This window comes from Meles meles, chromosome 5 (genome assembly GCF_922984935.1).
Source record: "Meles meles chromosome 5, mMelMel3.1 paternal haplotype, whole genome shotgun sequence".
Lineage (NCBI taxonomy): Eukaryota > Metazoa > Chordata > Mammalia > Carnivora > Mustelidae > Meles > Meles meles.
Window position 1 is genome coordinate 116,061,739 of NC_060070.1, and position 23,427 is coordinate 116,085,165.

Here is a 23,427-nt window from a genome sequence, read left to right on the forward strand (position 1 = left end):
TTAAAATAGTTCTGGCAAAACAATTTTTTTCTACTTCCTTTTGCAGATGGACCTAAAAACAAAGTTTTCATGCTTACAATTAACTTCATATGTATAACGGTCATATTGATTCATTAGTTCAACCTACATTTCCTTAGCTACTAAAATGTTACAGGCACTGAGAATTAAAAAATGAGCAGAAACAAAACAAACTAAGACACTTCAAAGTATCCTTGAGTTTGGGATATTTTGGCAGAGACTACCATTGTGAATTGAAGGGTACTGTGCAGAGAACCGTTTAGGATCAAAAACTGCTCTAAATATTCATGAAAATAAATAATTTTTCCCAAATGATGTATGGTGACATGTCTAATTAAAATATCAACAATAAGTATTAGCTCATGTATTTTAACATCATATTATTCTCCTTGATTAATCTTAGAATATTTAACAAATTAATGAGTACTATATTTTTATTATTATAAAATATTTCATTTTATTTTAATGCTCACAATATATATTATGTATAGAATGTGTGTGTTATGAACATCTGGAAGTGGGTTAACTGTCATGCAACAGTTCTACATCTGCTTGCTTTGTAACTTTGCCATAGCTACCTGCGTTGCCCTCTGGGTATGAACTCAAATCCTTTCATGCATTTTTATTCTGTTGTGTGTCTGGTGAAGACAATGAAGCATGACTTATAATTGGAAAATTCATGCTAATAAATGTTAATTGCTATTTCAACCAAAAACAAAGCAGGATTTATGCAGAGTTCAATAAGAATCTTTCACATATAGAGCTGCCTGCATTTATTATATGGAGGACATGCTGCTAATTATTATTTTTTAATGTTTCCAAATAGGCTGTGCTAATTCCATCCCATAGCATGAGATTATTTTTTATATTATTTCTGGTATATTTAAAAAGATAAAGGTAGTTTTGTATTGTACTGTTTCCTGTGACCAGTAATATTCTATGGGGGAAAGAAAAAAGGAAAAAAAAAAAAGAAAGAAAGAAAGAAGAAAAGAAAAAAGTGTTTAGAAAAACCATTTAGCTGACATTATATGTCAGTCAATTTGTTTTTGAGAGCAGGGTCTAGACAATTAAACTATTTGTATATGTTTTGCATTTCTTTGTTAAAAAAAGAGAAAAGATAAGAAAAAAAGAAACAGAATATATAAGGTAAAAAAATACCCTTTTTTTTAAATTCAAGGGGATGAAGTTCTAGAATGGAATGGTAAACCCCTGCCGGGAGCTACAAATGAAGAAGTTTACAACATTATTTTAGAATCAAAATCAGAACCTCAAGTTGAAATTATTGTTTCAAGGCCTATTGGGTAAGGCTAAAAAAACTTACTTCTTAAGTTTAGTAAATTACATGTATTAGCAGGGTTTTAAAAAGAAGTTTATACATTCATACAGTACATGTTAACATGGATAGTTTTTTCTTCAATTATGGGCATACATTTTAGATTTTTAAAATTTCTTAATTTTTTAAACTTGAATGCTGAATTTTCTTCACTACATTTTAGAAACTCCACAATTTAACGCTTGTAATATCAAAAAATATTGATATATTTTTTCAGAAGTGAACAATAAACTAAAAATATTTTCTTTTAATGACAAAACTATTTATTTTTAGTAACTCTAACTTAATGCGTAGTATTTCCTTAAAGGAAGTCACTAACATACTTGTCTTTTTATGGTATTTAAAATAGTAATTGTTTCAGGTCTACATGAACTTTTAATTTTACTAAGAATAGAATATTATTTCTATATTTTTACCCATGGGTAGTGCCAATTTTTATTTAGAATCAAACAAGTGTGAAATATTTTAACTTTTTAGTTGGTCATAATAATTGGCATAGTATTTTTTTAAACTTCAGTTTTTAGCATAATTATCTACAGCCACTGGGATATTTTTTATATTTGTGCATAAAGTTCTCCACATAGTTAGCTTTTCCTGAATAGTCCACAAAGTCCAAATATTCTTTTTGCCAGGCTGTCATTTTTTTGGAAGGCATTTAAAATTGTCTCATTATAGTTGGCTTGATGTTTAAATATATTTTTGGAAATAATTCCCTTTTTCCCTTATTCTCTAAAATATTGTAGAGCCATTAGTTCAAGACTTTTTATGTTGAAAAAGTAGTAGCCTTAAATTTTTGTTGTCCTCATGTATATATGTCAATGCAAAACATACAAGAAAATATAGTTACCCTAATTTTCAAAGGACTGAAACTGTATTATCATATATTTCAAAGAATAATATATATAAACTCTAAAATAAAAGCAAGATTATAAACAATTTTAAGTGGTGATTATTAATAGTAAACATTGAAGACATTTGCAAAAGTATTGTACATTTCCGTGCAGATTTTTTAAAAATAGCAACACTATATAATTTATTCTAGTTTTACATGACATGTGTTCTAGTGCTGAGGTAAATATGAGGCTGGAAAAGAGGTAAGTAAATTGGAAAATGAATCAAAAGTATAAAAATAAATTAAAATCAAGCATTGTACACATTGCCAAATACTTTCAGATATGTAGAGGTTTAAAAGTAATCAGCTAAAATATTGATTCATGGTAACTTTAAAAAAACTAACAGACAATTAAAGTGGACTGGAATAACAATTTCATTATTTTTACTTTTGTATGAAAATAATTTAAAAGGTAATAATCTGCACAGCCAAATCCTAAATTGTCGTGGATTATGGAATTCAAAGAAATATGGAATGCAAAGATTATATTTAAATAAAAATCAAATCTGGTTTCAACTTTCCAGTTAATGGAGAAATTATTAGACTCCTAGAAGAACAATTCTAGCTGTACTTAATAATTATGTTTAATGTAGTTCTGTGACTTATTTAAAGCAGAAAGCAATATTTATTCATAGTTTAGTGGCATAGTAATTCCATAAATCATTCCAAATATAACTTATGTGCACACTGATCAGCATGGTCTAAGAAACATCAACCATCTGCAGTATTGACCAATTTTACCAACCTACCAAATATAATAGTCTTGGCATTTATGCTTGTAATTGGTATCAGAACTATTCTATTATCTTACTTATGAATAGAATGAGTAGAACTAATTAAGAAGTCTTGTTTGTAAACATAAATTTATGCCTAAAAAATATTACTGAGGCAATTAACATTAATAAATTTGATTCAAAATCACCTTAAAATGTTTTTTTTACAATTTTTCCATCTTTCTTTCACAGACATATAAAATCCAAAGCTTGTGCCTGGTTTTAGAGTTCCAAATTCTAATTTCCAAAATTGACTTTGAGGCTGGTTTTCAAAGTTGTGCTATCTAAAAAATTATTCTTTCTAGATTTTCTTAAAAATCTACTTTTATTTGCCTAGATGAATTTAGAAGAAGGTAACAAGATAGTTGGTTTCTTGGTTCTTAGGTATTAAAGATTAGTTTCTAATTATCATATGAAATGCTTTATATAAAACATTAGTTGTTCAAAAATTTGTAATAAAATGTATTTATGAAATACACAATACACAAGATATATTATCTTTGTAAGAATTATAATACTATAGGTAGTTATGAAAATTACTTTGCACAAAACAAGTGAAAATGAGAAATCAGGAAAATAAACTTGTTCTTATTTGTGTTCCCCCCCAAAAAGTACAAAGAAAAGTCAAAGTGAAGTTAGGTCACAGGTAAGTAGTTAGAAATTCTTAAATAATACTCTAACATTATTCTAATAATTCTGTCAGTCCTAGCTAACTCCAGTCCACTTTAATATGTCATGTTAATACTTGCATATTATTAATCTCCTTAAACTGATATTAAACTATCTTTGAAAAACCAGAGGTAAAGTAGTTCTGTGTAGTACACTTCCCAAACCAAGCTGGTCCAGGGTGCTTAAGGTCACAGTGGATAATGGATTAAGCTGAGGTTATAGTAAACATTTATTCAGAGTAATTTGTGAGTGTGACAGGAATGGGTGTTCTCACAAGTCACTTTCTAATCATACAGTAAATGGCCATATATTTAGCTAACTTCAGTATAGAGATATAAATCTCTATATAGGGTTATATATGTGTATATGAATTATGTATTCACATATATAAAATATTTTAGCTTTTTTGTTGCAAGCTTGAACCATTTTTAATTTCCAAAGCAGCTCATCCTTTTTATTTTATTAACTTTGCCCATGATATTCACCATATTATTTTATTATCAAAAATGTTTTCATCCCTTTCATTCAGTAAACTCTTTCAGATGTGTTTGTAAAACATATTACTGATTTGTAAAGTATGTGTCATTTTGATTTTCTAGAATTGAAATAAAATATTACCTTTAACATTCTTTTATTTCCAAAACTTGCTGTTTTGGTAGTAAAAATATTGTGGTAATTTTAGCCACAATATTAGTCTGATTGTTGTCATGTTGAAGTGTTTTGCTGTTAAATATATAAAAACTTATTTTTACTACAGTTTGTGTGTGTGTGTGCATGTGTGTGTGGTATTTGACATCTATGCACATTAGTAATTGCCTTGATAGTAACTCCTGTCCATTTCCACCTGTAAAGACCCAAAAAGATTGTTCACACCACTGAAATAAAATGTGGTTGTGATTGCCTCAGGCAGGGTAGTTTAGCTAATGGGATTTTCACCATACCCTATTTCTTTTAGTGACATTCCACGGATTCCTGAGAGCTCCCATCCTCCACTGGAGTCCAGTGAGTATAAGATTTATTTGTTGTTATAATATATATTGAATGAAATTGAAGAATAAAGATTTATCATTTGCTCTAGTTATTTGATATAAATGAATTGGTATTTTAAGGTTATCTCCAATGATGTCTGAAGTTGGCAACTGTGACAATCATTGGAAACCTAAAGTTCTACTTTAAGATTTTTCCTTTTCTACTTTTTTTTTTTTAATGGCTATCCAAAAATATTAACTGGCAGTACCCTCTGCATCATAACAGGACCCTCACAGAGCTCAATTAATAAACCAGTACTAGCAGGGCGCCTGGGTGGCTCAGTGGGTTAAAGCCTCTGCCTTCGGCTCAGGTCATGATCCCAGGGTCCTGGGATCCAGCCCCGCATCGGGCTCTCTGCTCTGCAGAGCAGAGAGCCTGCTTCCCCCTCTCTCTCTACCTGCCTCTCTCCTAGTTGTGATTTCTCTCTGTCAAATAAATAAAATATTTAAAAATAAATAAATAAATAAACCAGTACTAGCTATGTTTGCTGTAGGTAAAAATGTATTGTGGTACTGGATTACTCATTCTGTTTGGTAATTAGCTCAATCTCATGAGCTAGACTTCTAGTTAGGAAATGAGCACATTAACAGACATTTTAAAAGCAGCATAATGTAAACACTGGTATTGTATGTGAGTGATGAATCACTGAATTCTACTCTAGAAACCAGTATTTCACTGATGTTAACCACCTAAAATTTAAATTAAAATAATAATAACAGAATTTAAAAAAATAAAAATAATAAAAAAAAAAATTAAACAGTGTCTGGTATGATCGTGGAAATGAGTGGGTGGAGTAGAGGTGAAGTTCAGTGGGCATAAGAGTCAGGAGACAGTGAGGCTAGAGGGTTGAATTATCTACATAGCCATTAAAGGCATTCCAGGTGATAGAAGATGACAATGTGTGCAGTGAAGTCTAGATAGGTAAGGAGGTGAAAGTGATGCAGATATTTACTCTGCAACGGATTGGCATTAACTTCACAATACCTTGGGCTTGAGGATCAAGTGTTCTTATGTAACCCATTTATGGAGATATAAAATACAAGTGATTTGAGAGGAAAACAAGTGTTCATGGTTATAAGGAGGTAGAAAATATGTGAATGGGATAGACAAGGATCTGCATATCAAAGGCAGACCAGTATGCATACCTGCTGGAGATGAGCCCATATTTGGATTTGAGCTTTCTGATAACTAATACAAAGAGGGAAATGGGACCTGTTGCATAATTTATAGCCAATACCATTTAAAAATAAACTGTTATAATGTTAAAAACAAATTGATTACTAGAAGCAACAGTACTCTTGTACTAGGACCCAAGAAAAATATTATTCTAAGGATATTTGAAAAAAGAAACATAGTAACAAAGAATTTTTTAAGCATTCTTTTTTTTTTTTAAGATTTTATTTATTTATTGACAGAGAGAGATCACAAGTAGACAGAGAGGCAGGCAGAGAGAGAGAGAGGGAAGCAGGCTCGCTGCTGAGCAGAGAGAACGATGCGGGACTTGATTCCAGGACCCTGAGATCATGACCCAAGCCGAAGGCAGCGGCTTAACCCACTGAGCCACCCAGGCACCCCAGTAACAAAGAATTTTATAGAATTCTATCTTGAAGGCTTTGGAGAGCACAGAGTGATGGTATGTGGCTTAACTTAGACTTAATTTGTGTGTATAGGTAAAAATGTGTGGATCACACTCCGTGTGAAGGTGAAGTAGGTCTCATGTGGTGAATCACTGAAGACAGCATTCTCAGCCATTCAAGAGATTCATTTTTAAGATCAAAACTGGGATAGATGGGGTAAGGGGATGCATAGATGGTTCAGTAGGTTAATTGTCTTACTCTTGGTTTTGGCTCGGGTTGATCTCGGGGTCTTGAGATCAAGCTCCATGTTGGGCTCCCCACTCAGTGGGGAGTCTGCTGGAGATTTTCTCCCTCTCGCTCTGCTTCTCCCTCAGCTCCTGCACACACTCGCTCTCAAAATAAATAAATACATCTTAAAAAAAACAAAAACAAAAACCTGAGATAGATGGTAGGTCTTATTTTAAAAGGAATGAATTCTAGGCTTAGATGTGGCTCATAAATTATATGTGCATTCATTTTAATTTCAGCAAGGACAGTTCATAATAGATGATACTTTAGCCACGATAATTAAAATAACAGGCATCACCTTTCTTATCACTAAAGCATGAAGCCTTTACCTTCATGGGAGGTTATGCCAGAACCTAAACTGTACAAATACCCACCAGAAATATATAAAACCAATATTACGTTGGAGCAAATAAATATAAAATTTAATTATATCTTTTAAATCCTTTAAAATAGGCAATTAACCAAAGAAGACCATATAATAATTTTCTGTGACTGTCCAATTAAAAGTAGATTCTACTCTTACTGATGGTATTGAATTATAGTTTTATACAAATAACAGGTACATTTAACATTTCATAAAAAATATTCTCACTACTTATTACAAATGGGTCACTAAAAATTACTTAATTTTTTTCTCATTTTAGGTTCAAGTTCCTTTGAATCTCAGAAGATGGAAAGGCCTTCCATTTCTGTTATTTCTCCAACAAGTCCTGGAGCCCTAAAAGATGCCCCACAAGTTTTGCCAGGACAACTTTCTGTATGTATTTTTCACACACGTTGGAGACCACTAGTCTATTCACTGTTCTGAATCTGTCCTTAAAAATGAAGGGAAATTTGTCCTTTAAATGTCCCCCCAAATGTGAAGTCTGTCCTTCAGATATATGTCTTATATTTAACGCCATAGTCTATTTCACAATTTTTGCATGTATTTATTAAATTTAGATTAGTCTTTATTTATATATTTATTTGAAAATATTTGTTGAATGCCTACAATGTACCCAGGTGTTGTAAACATTCAATGATAAATGACAACATAAGTAGATAAAACACCCATTATGTTTTGTGTGCTGTATAAAGTTTCTAAGGTAGGTAGTTGGTTCAACATGATCAACTCAGAAGGTCATGTTCCACTCACTTAACACCCTTATGAGCCTGGAACCTGAAAAAAATTTTTTAAAAAATACCTGTTTTAACTTCTTGAGTTATTTGGTGAAATACTTCGTTTCTGGTGTCAATCCAAAAAAACTACAGTTTTTCTTACTGTTGCTTAATATATGATGTGGAGAAAGCCAGAGTAAAGAAACTATGGCAACCCGTTACGAAATGCCACATCTTGCAGATTATGGTAGAAGACGGGACATTTATATTCATAACTAAAAGAAAACTTGCTTTAAACTATTCTTTAAATAGTTTACTTTTTCTCCTTTGGTAACATGTGGGTTTCTATAGTCTGTTTTTGCTACTCTCCTCTTGGCATTTAATTAAACAAAGAAGGTAACTGTAAGCTTGCTGTTATTTTTAAAACCATTCCTGGTTTTAACTTCTATTTTTAGTAAATTAAATACCTTTTTATAGTCCTTTCTGTTTATTTTATCTGTGCCGCTCCGTGTGTGTGTGTGTGTGTGTGTGTGTGTGTGAATCTCTCATATAATCTACCAGTATTTTAGGAGGGATAAAAATCTGTTTTGGTTTTTATGAAAAACCTATTATTAATTGAGAACAGAGATATGGATTCATATGGATTCAGGTTTGAATCTTTAATCTGCCCTATACTATGAAAGACCAGTCATGTTAAATTAGTTTATTTTTTTATAATAACTTTTAAATATGTCCAGTGTATTCCCTTTAGATAACTTTTGCTCATAGTTCTTACTCAACCATAAAACTAACTTCTAGATTAAAAAAATAGTAACGTTAACATGATCACTGCCAGCACAAATACTATATTGACTGCTGAAATTCTGGTTTTTAGGAGTTTGATGATATTTTATTTTAGTGTGCCATTTTCCCATTTTTCTTTATTCAAACTATTATGGAATCTTAGTAGAAATATCATTATTTGGCCTTCACTTTGTCGAAGGTATGTAATGCCCCTTTCCTGCCTTCCTCTTTCTTTTCCCCTACTCTATTACAGGTTAATTATAAAAATTAAATGAGGAAAAAAAAAAACCCAGAAAACAGCAGTACCTGTTGTAAAGGAGGCCCACAATAAATATGTTTCCTGACTGCTACCAAATCACTTGTGTAAATTGCTTATTCATTAAACCTCATTTCAACACATATGGTACTACAAAATGTATTTAGCTACACCAAAATCATTAAGTCATTTATAATCACCAAACACTGGCACTTAAAGACAAGAATAATTATTTTACTATTCCCTTCTTCCTTTACTTTTTTATAAAATTTACATCAGTTTTATTTTCATAACCTGATATGAGAGAGTATAACACTATAGGCTTGCCCATTGTAAGTCATGTTTAAAATACATAAAGAGAAAAGTCAAGTCATAAGTGGTTATGCTTTCAATTTGGAATTCTTTTCAGAAATAATATTTATAATTGTAATTTAAAAGTTCTTCAAAAATGGTTTTAGTATTTTTTTTTAGAATTGTAATACTTCATGATTTTACCAATAATTCCTTTCTTCATTGATCTTAGGTGAAGTTGTGGTATGATAAAGTGGGACACCAGCTGATTGTAAATGTTCTTCAAGCAACAGATTTACCGACTAGAGTAGATGGGCGTCCCAGGAATCCCTATGTGAAAATGTATTTTCTTCCAGATAGAAGGTAGTGAATAATTTCAGAAAAAATATGCAAAAATTCTTAGTACTAGAAAAGGTACAGTACCATCTCCTGGGATATAGTTTTATTTAGTTTTAAAGGCTTATCAAGGTAAAATTGTTATACAAAAAATTGCACATAATTAATGTGTACATTTTGATGAGTTTGAACACATGCATATGCACACCTGTGATACTGTTTTAAAATATACTAAATCATTCTGTGTAAGGGAATAAACTATGTTCTCCCTGAAAAAAAAAAATCCCTCAAGCTTTATATATGTTTTAAAAAATAATGTACCAGTTTAAAAATTTTTCATTACCCTGTTTATACATCTATTCGCATTGGATAGCTATACATCATTTAGAATGTACCTTTGTGTATATATACCTATTATCATAACTACTGCTTACATTATAATTAAAATTAGAATAGTGTTCAACCCTAGAGTCTTTTTAGACTTAGGTTAAAAGTTATGGATTAAAAATAGTAAAAAAAAAAAAAAAAAAAAATGCCAGTCGCAGTACTACATGTCACTACAGTAGATGGCAGCAGATACTTCATTTTGCTGTTTCATTTACAAGCCATACTTATTTTTCAGTGATAAAAGCAAAAGAAGGACCAAAACAGTAAAGAAAGTCCTAGAACCAAAATGGAATCAAACATTTGTCTATTCACATGTACATCGTAGAGATTTTAGAGAACGGATGTTAGAAATAACCGTGTGGGATCAACCAAGAGTACAAGAAGAAGAGAGTGAATTTCTTGGAGAGGTGACGTATGCTGTAAAGATTAGCCAAATGCTTATTGAAGTTTCTGTGATATGTACTAATTACAGTTGCTTTTATATTATGCTTTGGTCAAGACACTTGATTTAATTTAAGAACTGCCCTTTCAGATCCTCATAGAATTGGAGACAGCACTTTTAGATGATGAGCCCCATTGGTATAAACTTCAGACACATGATGAATCTTCACTACCTCTGCCTCAGCCATCACCTTTCATGCCAAGGCGACACATTCATGGAGAAAGCTCTAGCAAAAAACTACAAAGTAGGTTAAAGTTATTTTTAGTTAACCAGAATTAGTTATGTTGCAATGATCCAATTAGAGATTGATATTCCAAATATTTTTCAAATGTTTATTAGAGATCAAAATATTGGAAAATTACTTATTTCTTTAAAGAGACTTGGCAAAACTATTTTCTATATTTCCCTAATGAAATGTATGTATAGTACAGTGGAGTGATTCCAGAGCTGAAAGTTTAAAAACTCTGAATTACCATTCTTTGCCCAATACCCATTGAGTTGTTTTTATTACTAATGAGTTGCTACATATAAGGTTCTTGATCACTTTATAGTTGCTGGGTATTTTTAGTATTATTATTCGTAAGAAACATTGTTAAAGACACATTGTAAAGTATGTTTGTTGTTACTCATCTGGCGATTGGGAAAAAAGAGTATTATTTTCTGCATGTGACCATTAAATTTTGAGTTATGACTAATAAATCAACTGAAACTTAGGAACTACATTTTGGTAATCTAGAACCAAATTGTTTTGCTCTAATGATTGAATATTTCATGTTAGTACCTCTCTCATCACTCATTTTCTCAAAGTTAATGTTTAATGCAGTATAATGGCTAATTTTGAAGAATAAACATAAATATTTTATCCAGGACCATGATGTGTCCTTTTTAATAATATGAATGAGCTCAATAGATTTCCAGCCAAGAAAGTCTTTCACCCTTTCCCCATGCTCCCACCCTCCCTGAACAGTGGAGGAGGGCACCTAATTGGGCAGAAAACTGTATACACTTCATTGTAGGCTTTTATATATATAATATGTGTATAATACATTAATTAAAAAACATATGAAAATTTAAGTGATTAAAAGGAGCAAATACTGAGAAAATGTTATCTTTGGAGAGCAAACTTGTTTTGTTTTTAAAAATCAGCTCAGTGTTTACTTTGTGTTGTTTTTGTCCCAAAAGTATTTAGTAGTAATGTCATTAACCTTCAAAAAAAAATTTGACCATGTCCTTTACATTTCATAAACCAATAAGACACAGAGGTATCTGTTTGCCTTACTGTTGTGCAGGATCTCAGCGAATCAGTGATAGTGACATCTCAGATTATGAGGTTGATGATGGTATTGGAGTAGTTCCTCCAGGTGCGTGGGTGAAGAGCATGGCCCTGCTTCACTGTGCTTCTCATGCTTGTGTTCACTGTCTATTTCCAGACTGACTTGGGCTACTGAGCTGGAGATTCATAGCACAGAGAAATCAGTATTCTATTATTCCATGGTGACTTGTGTTCCAAATTATTAAGAAAGTTTAAACTGGACTAGTAACTCTTCATTAGCAGTCCCACATATTTAATTCAGCCAGGTTCTTTCTTGGAAGCTAAGATGGCTAGCCAGGTTGAAATCATTCTTTCACAAAGCTCCAAGCATAAGCATAAATACAAATTTCATTTTGAAAGGATATGGTTAATTTTCTCAAATAAAAATTCCATTCTTCTATGTTTTATATTATTTGCCTATGATTTTTCCTTCCTCGGTTTCTGAAAATAATGTAGCCTTCCATGGAATATACTGAGAAAGGTGCATGGCAGGGTTTAAAATTGCATGTGGCATGGCTTACCTTTTAAAAAAGCTTTTGTGATGTGTTTACCACTTATTATACCTAGAATGTGTATGTATGTATTAAAGTAAGGAAATGCTTCAGAAAGATTTCAGTATTCATTTTAAGTTAACATCTTTTTGTCACTGTCCAGTTAGTAAAATTCTTGTGGCATTGTGTGATTCAAATCTATGTTTCTCATCTGACTCTTGTCGGAAAGTGAGTAAAACCAAGTAGTGAAGACTTATTCTCCGGTACTAATCCTGTGCTATTTCCTTGACTTACTAGTTAAAAGAAGAACTAAGGAAATATCAGTGCTCGCTTTGGCAGCCTATATACTAAGAAGTAAGGAAATATCAAATAAGAAGTAAAGAGACAATCTTGGAACATATAAATATGAGTTATTAAAGGCATTTCTTTTTGACATTAATGACATATGACCCCTTAATTTATGTGATTTTTTTCAGCTGGAGATGCACTTAATTTGAGGGCAGTGGTTTTGGGAAAGTCAGTAGACAGATTCCACACTAGTGACTAAATTCACAATTCAGAGAGATATATACAACTTCTTTAAAATTAGGAGAAATTATGGAGAGTTCTCTAAAATTAGGTTTATTTGCTTCCTATATAATTCAGAGAAAATATTGTATTTAATCACTGTATGACATTAGCAAATATTCTTGAAAACAATAAACCTAGTGCTGTTCATATCTGTATTCTTAGATAATACTCTCTGATATCAGACTGCAAGAGTTTTAAATATTAGTGGATAAAATTTCATATTTTCTGTTTTGTTTGTTTTTTAAAGTATCATAATAATTAGACACATTCTCCACAGAAACTTTAATACAACATTCAACAGAAAATTTGTTTTTTATAAAATTGAAAGTGGAAGAGTGATTGCACATTAAATCCACTGACATATTTAAGTAGGGATCAGATGAATCGTGGTAGGAAAGTCATTAAGCCTTTCTAACAAGAATCGTGGCCATTAATCAGCCTTAATGTGGTCATTACCAACTCATCTAAACAGAATTTATTTCTGTATGTGGTTCTCAAGTTTTATTCACCCAGAATTTCATATTTTTTAATGATGAGGCAAGAGCAAATGGATGAAAGAATAAATGGTCAATTGAATAAATACTGAATTACTAAAATGTTAAGTTTCCTGTATTTTCCTAAGAGATCACACAGATAGAGGCCAAAATGGGAGTTACAGGATCCACTACAATTGGAATTATTCATGTTTGGATACCATTAAAAAAACACTGAGTTTTAAAAATATTTATATTCTGTACTGAAATAAACAATATTATGATTTTTATAAACATATGTAATCTCTTTTATCATATGGAAGCAGTGCCTAAATTTTCATTTCAAGTAATATTCATTTTTATTTAGCATTTAAAAAATAATGAGGCAGGGACTCCTAAAAGAATATAACAAATCAGGGGCGCCTGGGTGGCTCAGTAGGTTAAAGCCTCTGCCTTTGGCTTAGGTCATGATCTCAGGATCCTGGGATTGAGCCCCACATCAGGCTCTCTGCTCAGCAGGGAACCTGCTTCCCCCTCCCCCTCTGCCTGCTTCTCTGCCCACTTGTGATCTGTCTCTCTCCGTCAAATAAATAAATAAAATCTTTAAAAAAAAAAAAGAATAAAAATAACCATATGCAGATTGCCCTAATATGGGCAAAACGTGGTAACCCCAACCTTTCTGAGCATTACTACAAATTCAGAAAGTGAAAAAACAAACAGATAAACACGCTCTAACTTTGAGTTAACCAAAACATTGAAATGAGCATAAAATAGCAATTTCCTCCCCCTATTTTCTGAAGGTAAAGAATATGTGTTATAAGGAATAAATTAAACATAATACAAAGAAAACCAAATTATTTTGAAAAGCATCAAAAACCTATGTATACAAATTAGGATAAGGTAAAAAAAAAAGATATTACTCTCTGTAAATACAAAGAACCCATGGGAAAAAGTCAATTATACCCTTCTAACAGTAAGATGTCTAAATTCTCTAAGTTATTTCATAATAGTTAATTATATCAAATATGAAAGTGTTATTTATATACCTTGAATTCTCATTGAAATCTTGAAATGGTGCTCCCAATTCAATCCTGACTGTCCATAATTATTGTATGATTGAAGTTATCAAGTGATAACATGGTAATTTAGACCTCGCATTAATTACCTTTAAAAATAACCATGATTTTTTATAATGAGCTGTGAAATAAATTCACCGCATGTAAATTTACTTGGTTTCTTTCTAAATTTAATATTACAGTGTGTACACCTGAACAATGGCAAAGAAACTTTCCTATGTGGAATTCAAAATAACAGCTTAATTGCTATGATTTTTGTTATAGAATGAAGTATATGGAATTATAAATTATAACATTTATGGTTACATTATTTGGTCATTATACTGATGTTCTTAGAATGACAGAATTGTTGGGCATCTCTGATCTTGATATTGTCATTTAGAATTGTCACTCATAAACATTTATGAAATGTTAAAGACCTTTCTTTAAACTTAGTTAAAATACACAATCACAACAAATAAATTATTGGAGAATTTTAGTCTGCCTTTAATAATGATGTTTCATGGCATATTTTAAAATAATGTAGGAGTTACTAAGTAAATAAATGAAGAAAAGTTCAAACTACCCATTTAAATTTAATGTTTTCATGTTTCATGTACTTTTATGTAGTTGTAAATATAGTTATTTTTCCTTTGGCCACAGAATTTTTTATTTTCCTTTCAATAATGGCAAACAATGACCCTTGTGGAAAAAAAAAATTAAACCATTACTTCGGGGGCACCTGGGTGGCTCATTGGGTTAAAGCCTCTCTGCCTTTGGCTCAGGTCATGATTCCCGGGTCCTGGGATGGAGCCCCACATCAGGCTCTCTGCTCAGCAGGGAGCCTGCTTGCCTTCCTCTCTCTCTGCCTCCCTCTCTGCCTACTTGTGATCTCTGTCAAATAAATAAATAAATAAATAAATAAAATCTTAAACAAACAAAAAAAAACCCATCATTACATCGATTTGAGGTTGGGTTACTCCTTTGTCTTAACTAAGTAAGAGATGATATAAACCTTTTTGTTTCAAGGGAGAATGAATTTAGAATTTATTTTTAATTGCAATTATGTTAACTGTATTAACTAAATTATGTTATCAACACATATGTGGAATAATTTCAGATGTCTGAGGTAGATTTGGTGATTGTTTCTATAGGAGACTTAATTTTCTCTGCATTATTGCCATAGTCATCCCCATTCATACACTATATTCATTTGAAAATTATAGTATTATATGTAGTTTGCAAAATTCAGTGATTTGTAATAGTGAAGATCTAGTACTCTTCTTTGTTAACTAAAATTGATAAGATAACATTTTCATTTTTTTTCTGCAAAGCCACCTGAAATCCAGCTAAAATAGTTTATCCTTCGCAAGAAAAATTCAAATAACATTTAAAAAGACCCCAGATTTCTAAGCATTGACTTATCTATTAACTATAGTTCACTGTGAATGAAAAATCAATCACTCATTCACTTTTTAATTTAAAATAGTATCCCAGCTCATCATAACATCTGAGACATCAGCTTTATTATTCACATGCAGTATCTCGTGGGCACCTTTGAACAAATCTGTAACCTGTTTTTATGCATGCATATGTTACACTCTGTGTACGTATACTTAATAGTTTTGAAGAGAAAAGCTAATAATACTGATTGCATGGCATTTGTTGTAGTAGGTCAGTGGCTGCTTTAGATATAATTTGATATTTCCACATTAATGTTTACATTATAGAAGAATACTGACAGATTTTTTGTGTGTACTCTTGCCAGTAGGTTATAGGTCTAGTGCTAGAGAAAGTAAATCTACAACATTAACTGTGCCAGAACAGCAAAGAACAACTCATCACCGCTCACGTTCAGTATCTCCTCACCGCGGCGATGATCAGGGAAGGCCGCGTTCACGTTTACCAAATGTGCCATTACAGAGGTAGGCTTTGAGATGGGCTTCAAGTCTCTGACAGTACTTTTTATTTTTAATACAATGTAAGCTGCCTCAAGACTGTTACTGACATGAAATAATGGTTTAATCAGTCAAGTTGTTTTTTTGTTTGTTGTTTTTTTTTTTTTCAGAATCATTTGTAAGCAAAATGTCTTTTTATCCATTACCCCATCTGTATTACATTCTGTTTTTGAATCTCGAGAAATTTTTTCCAGGAGGTAGAAGAAGTTTATGTCCCAAGCACAGTTTTTGAATAACTATCTTGTATTCTGTTGGCTAGTTTTTTCTCCTGTTAGGAAAAATTGTATAATGAATAACTTGTGGAGAGAAATGGCAATGAGTAAAAGTTTAAGAGGCAGAATGTGTTTTTAAGAAATTTAGAATTTAGAAAAAAAATTTTTAGAATTTAGAATTGTCTTTTTGAAGCACTTTAAGTGCTTCAAAAGTACATGCAACTTAAGTAATGTACTGCTATATTTTATCTTATCCTGAAATACACTTCTGAAACTTAAATTAAGTATGCAGATAAAGATTGTCATTTTTGACAGAGGTGAAGGAGAAGGTTGGAGAAATGTAGCACAGGCAAAGCACTCCTAGAGAATAAATACCTTTAACTCAATTGATAAAATATGTATTCAATTATGATAACAACACTTTTCAAGCCATGCCAGCCTTCTGCCAGTTACTGATAGATATTCACCATTAGTCTGTCTGCTAGATTTGGGAAGAGTACACACTTTGATGCGTTTGTATTTTTGGAATCATTTTAGGAGTTTAGATGAAATTCATCCAACAAGAAGGTCACGTTCTCCAACTAGACACCATGATGCCTCCCGAAGTCCGGTTGATCACAGATCCAGAGATATGGACAGTCAGTATTTATCAGAACAAGACAGGTATTTGTTCAAACTATGATCTCAACATTATAACTCTTTATTTGCTCTGTTTTAGTATATGATAGATATCTTGGCATAATACATCAGAAAGTAAAAGTATTTATTCACTCAAAACTGAACTTTCAAGGAACAGCTGTTAGGATATTCTAATAGAAATGCAACTGCAGGAAATATTTGGCTAACATTTTATTGCCATAATGTATGCATTTTTTTATAAATTGAAATTTATGTTTAGCCAGTTTAAAATGTATAGCTTATTGTTTCTAAATCATAGAAGGAAGCCTACATAATCAATTTTCAAATATAGGATGTTATTTATGTAATTATAAAATTATTTTTTTATGTTATTAAACAATTTTGGATACAGGTCATCTGAAACAATGTTGCAGAGTTTCTGTGAGAACTTCAATAATAATATTTTTATATACCTAATTTCCATAAAATGTCTATAAAGTATAAAATATATGAGATGGAGTTTTTCATATAAATAAGTACTTCCTGGACACAATTACTAAAAATCTACATGACAACTCCTTTGTTCTACATGCTCATAGACTTTCTTCACAAACTAACCACATACCTGTGTAATATGCCAGACCACAAGCTCCGGATCTGATTTAAGGTTTTAGAACACCCACGTTATTGAATATTCTCTTCTGGATTTTTAAAAGTGGAGAAACTTTCAGGAAGGAGTAGGGAAATGTTAGTTGTGCTTCATGATTGACTTTTTGCGGTGTAGTCAAGGACACAGAACTCAGTAGAACTGCTTAATCCTTTATTGTCATCCTACTGTGGGAAGTGGTGCCATGACCTTGAAGAGTAAAATCATCATATTGGGGACTCAGATAAGAACTGCTCTGAGGAATGGGATTCCACACTGCTCAGCCTGAGTTGAGTTGAATGAGGGCCACTTGTCAACATCCACTTGGGTCACTTTCAATTTAGGTGAGAATGGAAAAAAAAAAAATGACATCTTGACCAGGGCATTTAATGAAGTGAAATTAATCTGAGCACAGAAAAAGTACCAGTTTTTAGAATAAAATAATTCTAGTCAAGTATATTCATGATTGGTTAAGAACAAACATTGATAATTGCATTTTTAGTATCTGTAAAAGCCAAGAGGACTCATGCTTAGGGTTCCAGTGAGCATCAGAAAGTCCAGATATGTAGGCCTTTCAGAAGTTTTAAAAGTACCCAGGTATCTGGAATTGGTCTTATTTGGGGAAGATTTAGTTTAGTTTTGTTTTAATATCCTTTAAAGTCACTTGGAAATACAATAGCAAATCAACAACAGCCAGGACTTTGACCATGATGTTTGTACTTTATTGTTTAAATTTTTTGAAATACTGTCATGTTTATTTTTGTTTAACCTCTCGAGCAAATATGCTAGTGCAGACAATCTGGTTTCTTCCCTTTTCACGTTTTCATCGGCATACCATTGGCATTACCCATGTCATTTAATGCCTCATGATTTATCTGTTTCATCCACCACCCATCCTGTCTGTGCAGTGAGCTTCTTATGCTGCCCAGAGCAAAACGAGGACGAAGTGCAGAATGCCTACACACGACCAGGTAAATACAGGGATTTGGTAACGGTAACTGTGTGTGATGACTCTCTTTCCATTCTATTCTTTCTTCTCGCCCTTAAAGGTATTATTACAAATCTGTAAAATTGATTTCCCGAGTATTCAAAATTTGTTTTGTTTTATTGGAGGTTGTGGAAAGGTTCCAAATATATTTTAATACTAATCCAGGCAGACTGCTTTTCTATTTGTTTTTTCAAACTCCAGAGACTGACGAGCCTCTGTGGAACTGTTTATACATTCCTAAAACCGAGGAACCGATTTCCGCAATTACAATTCCAAATACTCACTGTGAGCGTCCCCACCCCAGCCCCTGGCGGCACACACACACACACCTGTCTAGTCACAAGAGGTCTGATCTGTGCATGGCAGTGTTATTGTTTTGATGATTATATTTGTTTTAGCCTTTTTTTTAATTTCCTTTTGGAATCTACTATTGTTTATATTCTGTTTGCTTTTAATAAAATCTTATAGCAGTCACTTCTTACTAGCTGAGCATCAACTTCCTTCTTGATGAAGAATGAGAATGTTTGACCTTTAACTTCTAAACCCTCCCTGCCTTCATCCCCCCACCAGTTTAGCAGGGTTGCAATACAAACTTTCTCATATAAGCATGCAACAATATGATGCTTCTTTAAAGATGAAAAGAAAAAGAGGGGCGCCTGGGTGGCTCAGTGGTTTAAGCCTCTGCCTTCGGCTCAGGTCATGATCCCAGCATCCTGGGATCCAGTCCCGCATCGGGCTCTCTGCTCAGCAGGGAGCCTGCTTCCTTCTCTCTCTGTCTGCCTCTCTGCCTACTTGTGATCTCTCTCTGTCAAATAAATAAATAAAATCTTTAAAAAAAAAAAAAAAAGAAAAAGAGATGTAATATTCTCCTGTAATTTGGAGTTTAGAATCTGATACTTTATTTACCTCTCATTCCATCTTAGATTTCATATCCAAAATAAGTAAGTTAATTAGTAAATCTCCTACAGATTACTCATAGGATACAGTCTGTAAATACTTACTGTCAATTTAGAGTTAATAGAAGGTAAGGAAGTAGAAAGTCAGTGAAACAAACTGACACCCAGGCAAACTTTTTCAGATATATTGGCCAATACAAAGACAGTAGAAAAGAGGAGGAAAGAGCTATGAGTGGACAAATGCGGAACGTATTTTTTCTGCATGGAACGTGTAGCTCTTCTCAGTTATACTAACGTGATCATGCTAATAAGAATGTTTCAGCTTCTTATAGATATAAAATCATCCTATTGATAACAACCCCCATGTCTTCCTGTAGTGCCACAGGAAAAAAAAAAATGAGGAAATACTAGTTTTGATTGTGAACTGGGGAAAAATATAAAATTATAAATATTGTAAAAATTATCTCAGATTCTTTATAATGTTCAGCTGCCCAGGCTTACTATTAGTTGTTTTTCCTAGCAAATAGTTTGCCAGTAAGAACAATGTTTTTACAAATTCAAAAAGTTTTTTTTTTCCTCATAGTCCTATAGATTTGACTACGACTGTAAAAAAAACTAAAATAAATTCAGGCGAATGGAACTAGAACAGCTAAATATATTTTTTCTTTCCCATATTTTCTACATATAAAGGTGAAATATCAGGATATGCAAAATATAATATGCTGGTAATTTCATCATTTTGTACAGTCTTATCTTCAAAATACATCATTTCATTATCACCTACGAATTTTAAGAATAAAATCTGAGGATTTGCTACTTTCCAGGAAGCAAGGAAAATAAAATTCATTGAGCACCAAACATAGTGTTGGCATTAACGTACTTTATCTCAATTCTCTGGCAGTAATTATATGATACGAATGTTATTACCCTCATTTTACAGATAAGGAAAGATGCTGAGAGAGTTTAATTTGATAAGCAACGAGCAAGGATTCAAAATCAGGTCTATTGACATTTTCCACTAAACTAGTTTTTCCACAATTAGATTCTAAAGAGTTGGTGCTGTGCCAATAAAAGAGTTTGTGAGTCAAACAGATTTTGGAAACTTTGCAAATTATAGTCACTCCCTGAAGATTTAGTATGCACAACATGTTAGAGTCAAGAAATCTGTCTCATGTTGTTTAATCCATTTTCTGCCTATTTATTTTAATAATATATAATATTCAATTATAACTATAGCTTAAAGTTATTATAACTTAATACTTATAATAATACGTATCTTAACCATTAAACCCTTTTTTCATAAAAACACGACCCAAGAAAGTAATGTTGTGCAGAAAATTCTATATATAACTGCCTTACTATGTTCTGGATACTTTATATCTGTTATCTAATTCTCTGAGCACCCCTATTAAGTGGATGTTATTTCCTCTTTTATATAAATGTATGGAAAAGCCTGACCTGAATTAGCCAGGTTCATTGCCATTAAGTGGCAAAACCAAGGCAGGAATTTAGGCCTTCATAGTCTATATAAATGTTACGCTATCTTCCATTCTGTTTCACACTCTTTGCTAACCCTTGTTCGAGTATTCCTGACTAAACAAACCACTTTTGAACCGATTGCTTTAAAAAGTTGTTTAACAACCAGTTGCTGAAGATACTTGCTTAAGGTCGGAAGTTAAAAAGAAGACTGTTGTCTGTGAAGCAGGCAGAATCCTTAGTTTCAGTAAAATTTGTCTTCAGTGAGTTTTCAAATATAGTACTCTAATATATTTTTAAATTGAAGCTTTAAGAGATTTCTTTTGATTCGACAATTAGTATAAATATGAGTAAACCAGTGGGGTGTTTGAATGTTTAGTTTGTCCTCAGCAAATGCATATTCCCTTACCTTTTATATTTTAATATGAGCTGAAATAGACTTGTGAGTTTTATACTCAGCAATTAAATTTGTAGAAACATTATTGTCAAAAAAATTAAATGATTAACTTGATCTAGTTTGCCCTTGGTGTAGCAGAGGCCATCCAGAATCCCTCAGAGATTTTTAAATAATTTAGATAAAGTTGGGCTTTTTTCTGCCATTTTTCTGCCAAATCAAAATTCATATTCAAGTTTGCATCTACTGCCCATCTTGTCTGATTTCCAGTGATAAGTTTTATCTGTGGTTGGATCTGGATTCAGAAGTTAGTAAATGGGAAGGATTTCCTCCACTGCAGTCACTTGATCTTTGGGTCTGGCCTTTCCTTTCTGCAGCCCAGTCTCGTGACCAGCTTTCTCCCTGCCTGCTGGTCAGCTCTTGCTTATTGCTAGAATGTTAACTCTCTCAGTCACATTTTAATTCCAAAAATACATAAGTTATTTGGCTAGTACATTTAGCTGTGAGTTGTTTTCTTCCACAGAAACAGGTACAATATTAAATCAGGGATTAAAGAGTAAATTCAAATATTGATTAACTCAGAGTTTTGTTAGCAGATATTTTTCAAATTAAGGCAATGAAATTATAATTTTGAATATTTATCTTAATTATGAAGACTGATGTCTATGATTCCATATTTTAATAATTCTTATTCTACCTTCAAATCATTACTATGGTTATTCTGATAAAAAAACAAAAGAGCTGTCTTTGTTTGTAGCTTTATAGGCCTCCTATTTTTTCCATGCCCTGGTAGAATTTGCTTCATATATATTTTTCTATTTCCTGCATGTTTGTGTTGCCACGTTCCAGACATTTTGGTAGGCACTATAAAACATTACCACCTAAGATGCCTTTATTAAAGAACAGTTCTCACTGGAATATTTACAGGTAAGAGTCATAACAGTGAGTCCCAGTTATAGACTAATCCTGAATCCCTGGCCTACTAAAAATAACAAATTTAAATCCTTATTAATAAAGCACTAACATTTCTTGTTGAAAGTAATTATGCACAGAGAAACATTAAATTAAAAAAACCAAAAAATAACTTTAATGATAAAACTTATGAATTCCAGAATATTTCTCTAAATGAAATTTAGTTACTCAAATATCAGAATTCTAGTTGTCTTGTCATTTATTTGTTGTTTTACTTGTTGATTTTGATTATGATCGTTAATTTTATGTTATTTTATTTTTTGATAACTTTACTGTGTGAAGCTCAATTCTGCCTGCACATACCAAAACCAAGTCAGTGACTAGACAGGACTTCCCCCTTCATCATGAATGCTTTCACTCAAGAGTATTGAGATTTACTGATGAAATATTGGTTAGGTAAGACCATTTGGAAGTCATGCCTTCCACTTCCCTCGTCTGGTGTTGTGAACCAAAGTAGTTGAGTTGTAAATTTTTTCTCCTCCGATGTCCTTCATTTTGTTTTGGTGTGGCATCTGTTCTTGGTAACAAAGTTTTAGGCATTTTGTTTTAGTGCTTTCTGTATCCAGTTTTTTCATAAGTAGGTGTGATCTAGTCTCATTTTTTTTCAGTCTGAGACCCTCTTAAAAATTATGCAAACCAATTCAAGCATAATCTTTGTTTAGTTTCATTTCCTAAACAAAATTTTGCACTGCCATCCTGTCAGCTCTGTCACACCCTTATGAACTGAATCACAGTGATTCTGCATTTTATGTAAAGGGGACATTATTTTATGCTTTACTCTCTAACATGGTCTTCCTTTCTTTGTTTTCTTTGTCTTTCTCTTCTACCACTGGATGCAATGCACTGGCACTAGTGAACTGCAGCCCTCCCTTGACAGGGCTAGGAGTGCTAGTACCAACTGCTTGAGACCAGATACTAGTTTGCATTCACCAGAACGAGAAAGGTATAAAATAAAGACTTTCTTAATTTCCTATCCTTTGTACCAGTGATTCTTTTTTTTCAATCACTTCGTTTTGTTTCATGTGAGTCTCACAGGTTTGTTTATTCACTCATGTTCACTTTGCTAACTGTCTCCATTCCCCCCCCCCTTATTATACACGTGTAAGGAGAGATATGTGTATGTGGGTAAGCCCCCGGCTACACATACACATATTTCCATGAATGTTGTTGCAAATGGTGTGATGTAATTTGTAA

The 23,427-nt window shown here is 32.4% G+C and overlaps 1 protein-coding gene across 49 annotated transcripts in view; it reads left to right on the plus strand.

Moving 5' to 3' along the window:
* The window catches only part of RIMS1 (regulating synaptic membrane exocytosis 1), a 497,245-nt gene that overhangs the window by 332,313 nt on the left and 141,505 nt on the right, over positions 1-23,427 (plus strand). For 23 of the 49 annotated variants that reach the window (XM_046005310.1, XM_046005328.1, XM_046005316.1 and 20 more), the window contains 11 exons: positions 1,196-1,319; positions 4,641-4,687; positions 7,224-7,336; positions 9,240-9,370; positions 9,966-10,137; positions 10,263-10,416; positions 11,462-11,533; positions 15,842-15,998; positions 16,781-16,906; positions 18,416-18,478; positions 23,087-23,176. In XM_046005310.1, coding sequence (XP_045861266.1) covers positions 1,196-1,319; positions 4,641-4,687; positions 7,224-7,336; positions 9,240-9,370; positions 9,966-10,137; positions 10,263-10,416; positions 11,462-11,533; positions 15,842-15,998; positions 16,781-16,906; positions 18,416-18,478; positions 23,087-23,176 — 1,249 coding nt within the window. The remainder of the gene's footprint in view (positions 1-1,195; positions 1,320-4,640; positions 4,688-7,223; positions 7,337-9,239; positions 9,371-9,965; positions 10,138-10,262; positions 10,417-11,461; positions 11,534-15,841; positions 15,999-16,780; positions 16,907-18,415; positions 18,479-23,086; positions 23,177-23,427) is intronic. The other 26 variants (XM_046005311.1, XM_046005361.1, XM_046005320.1 and 23 more) reach the window with 3 other exon arrangements.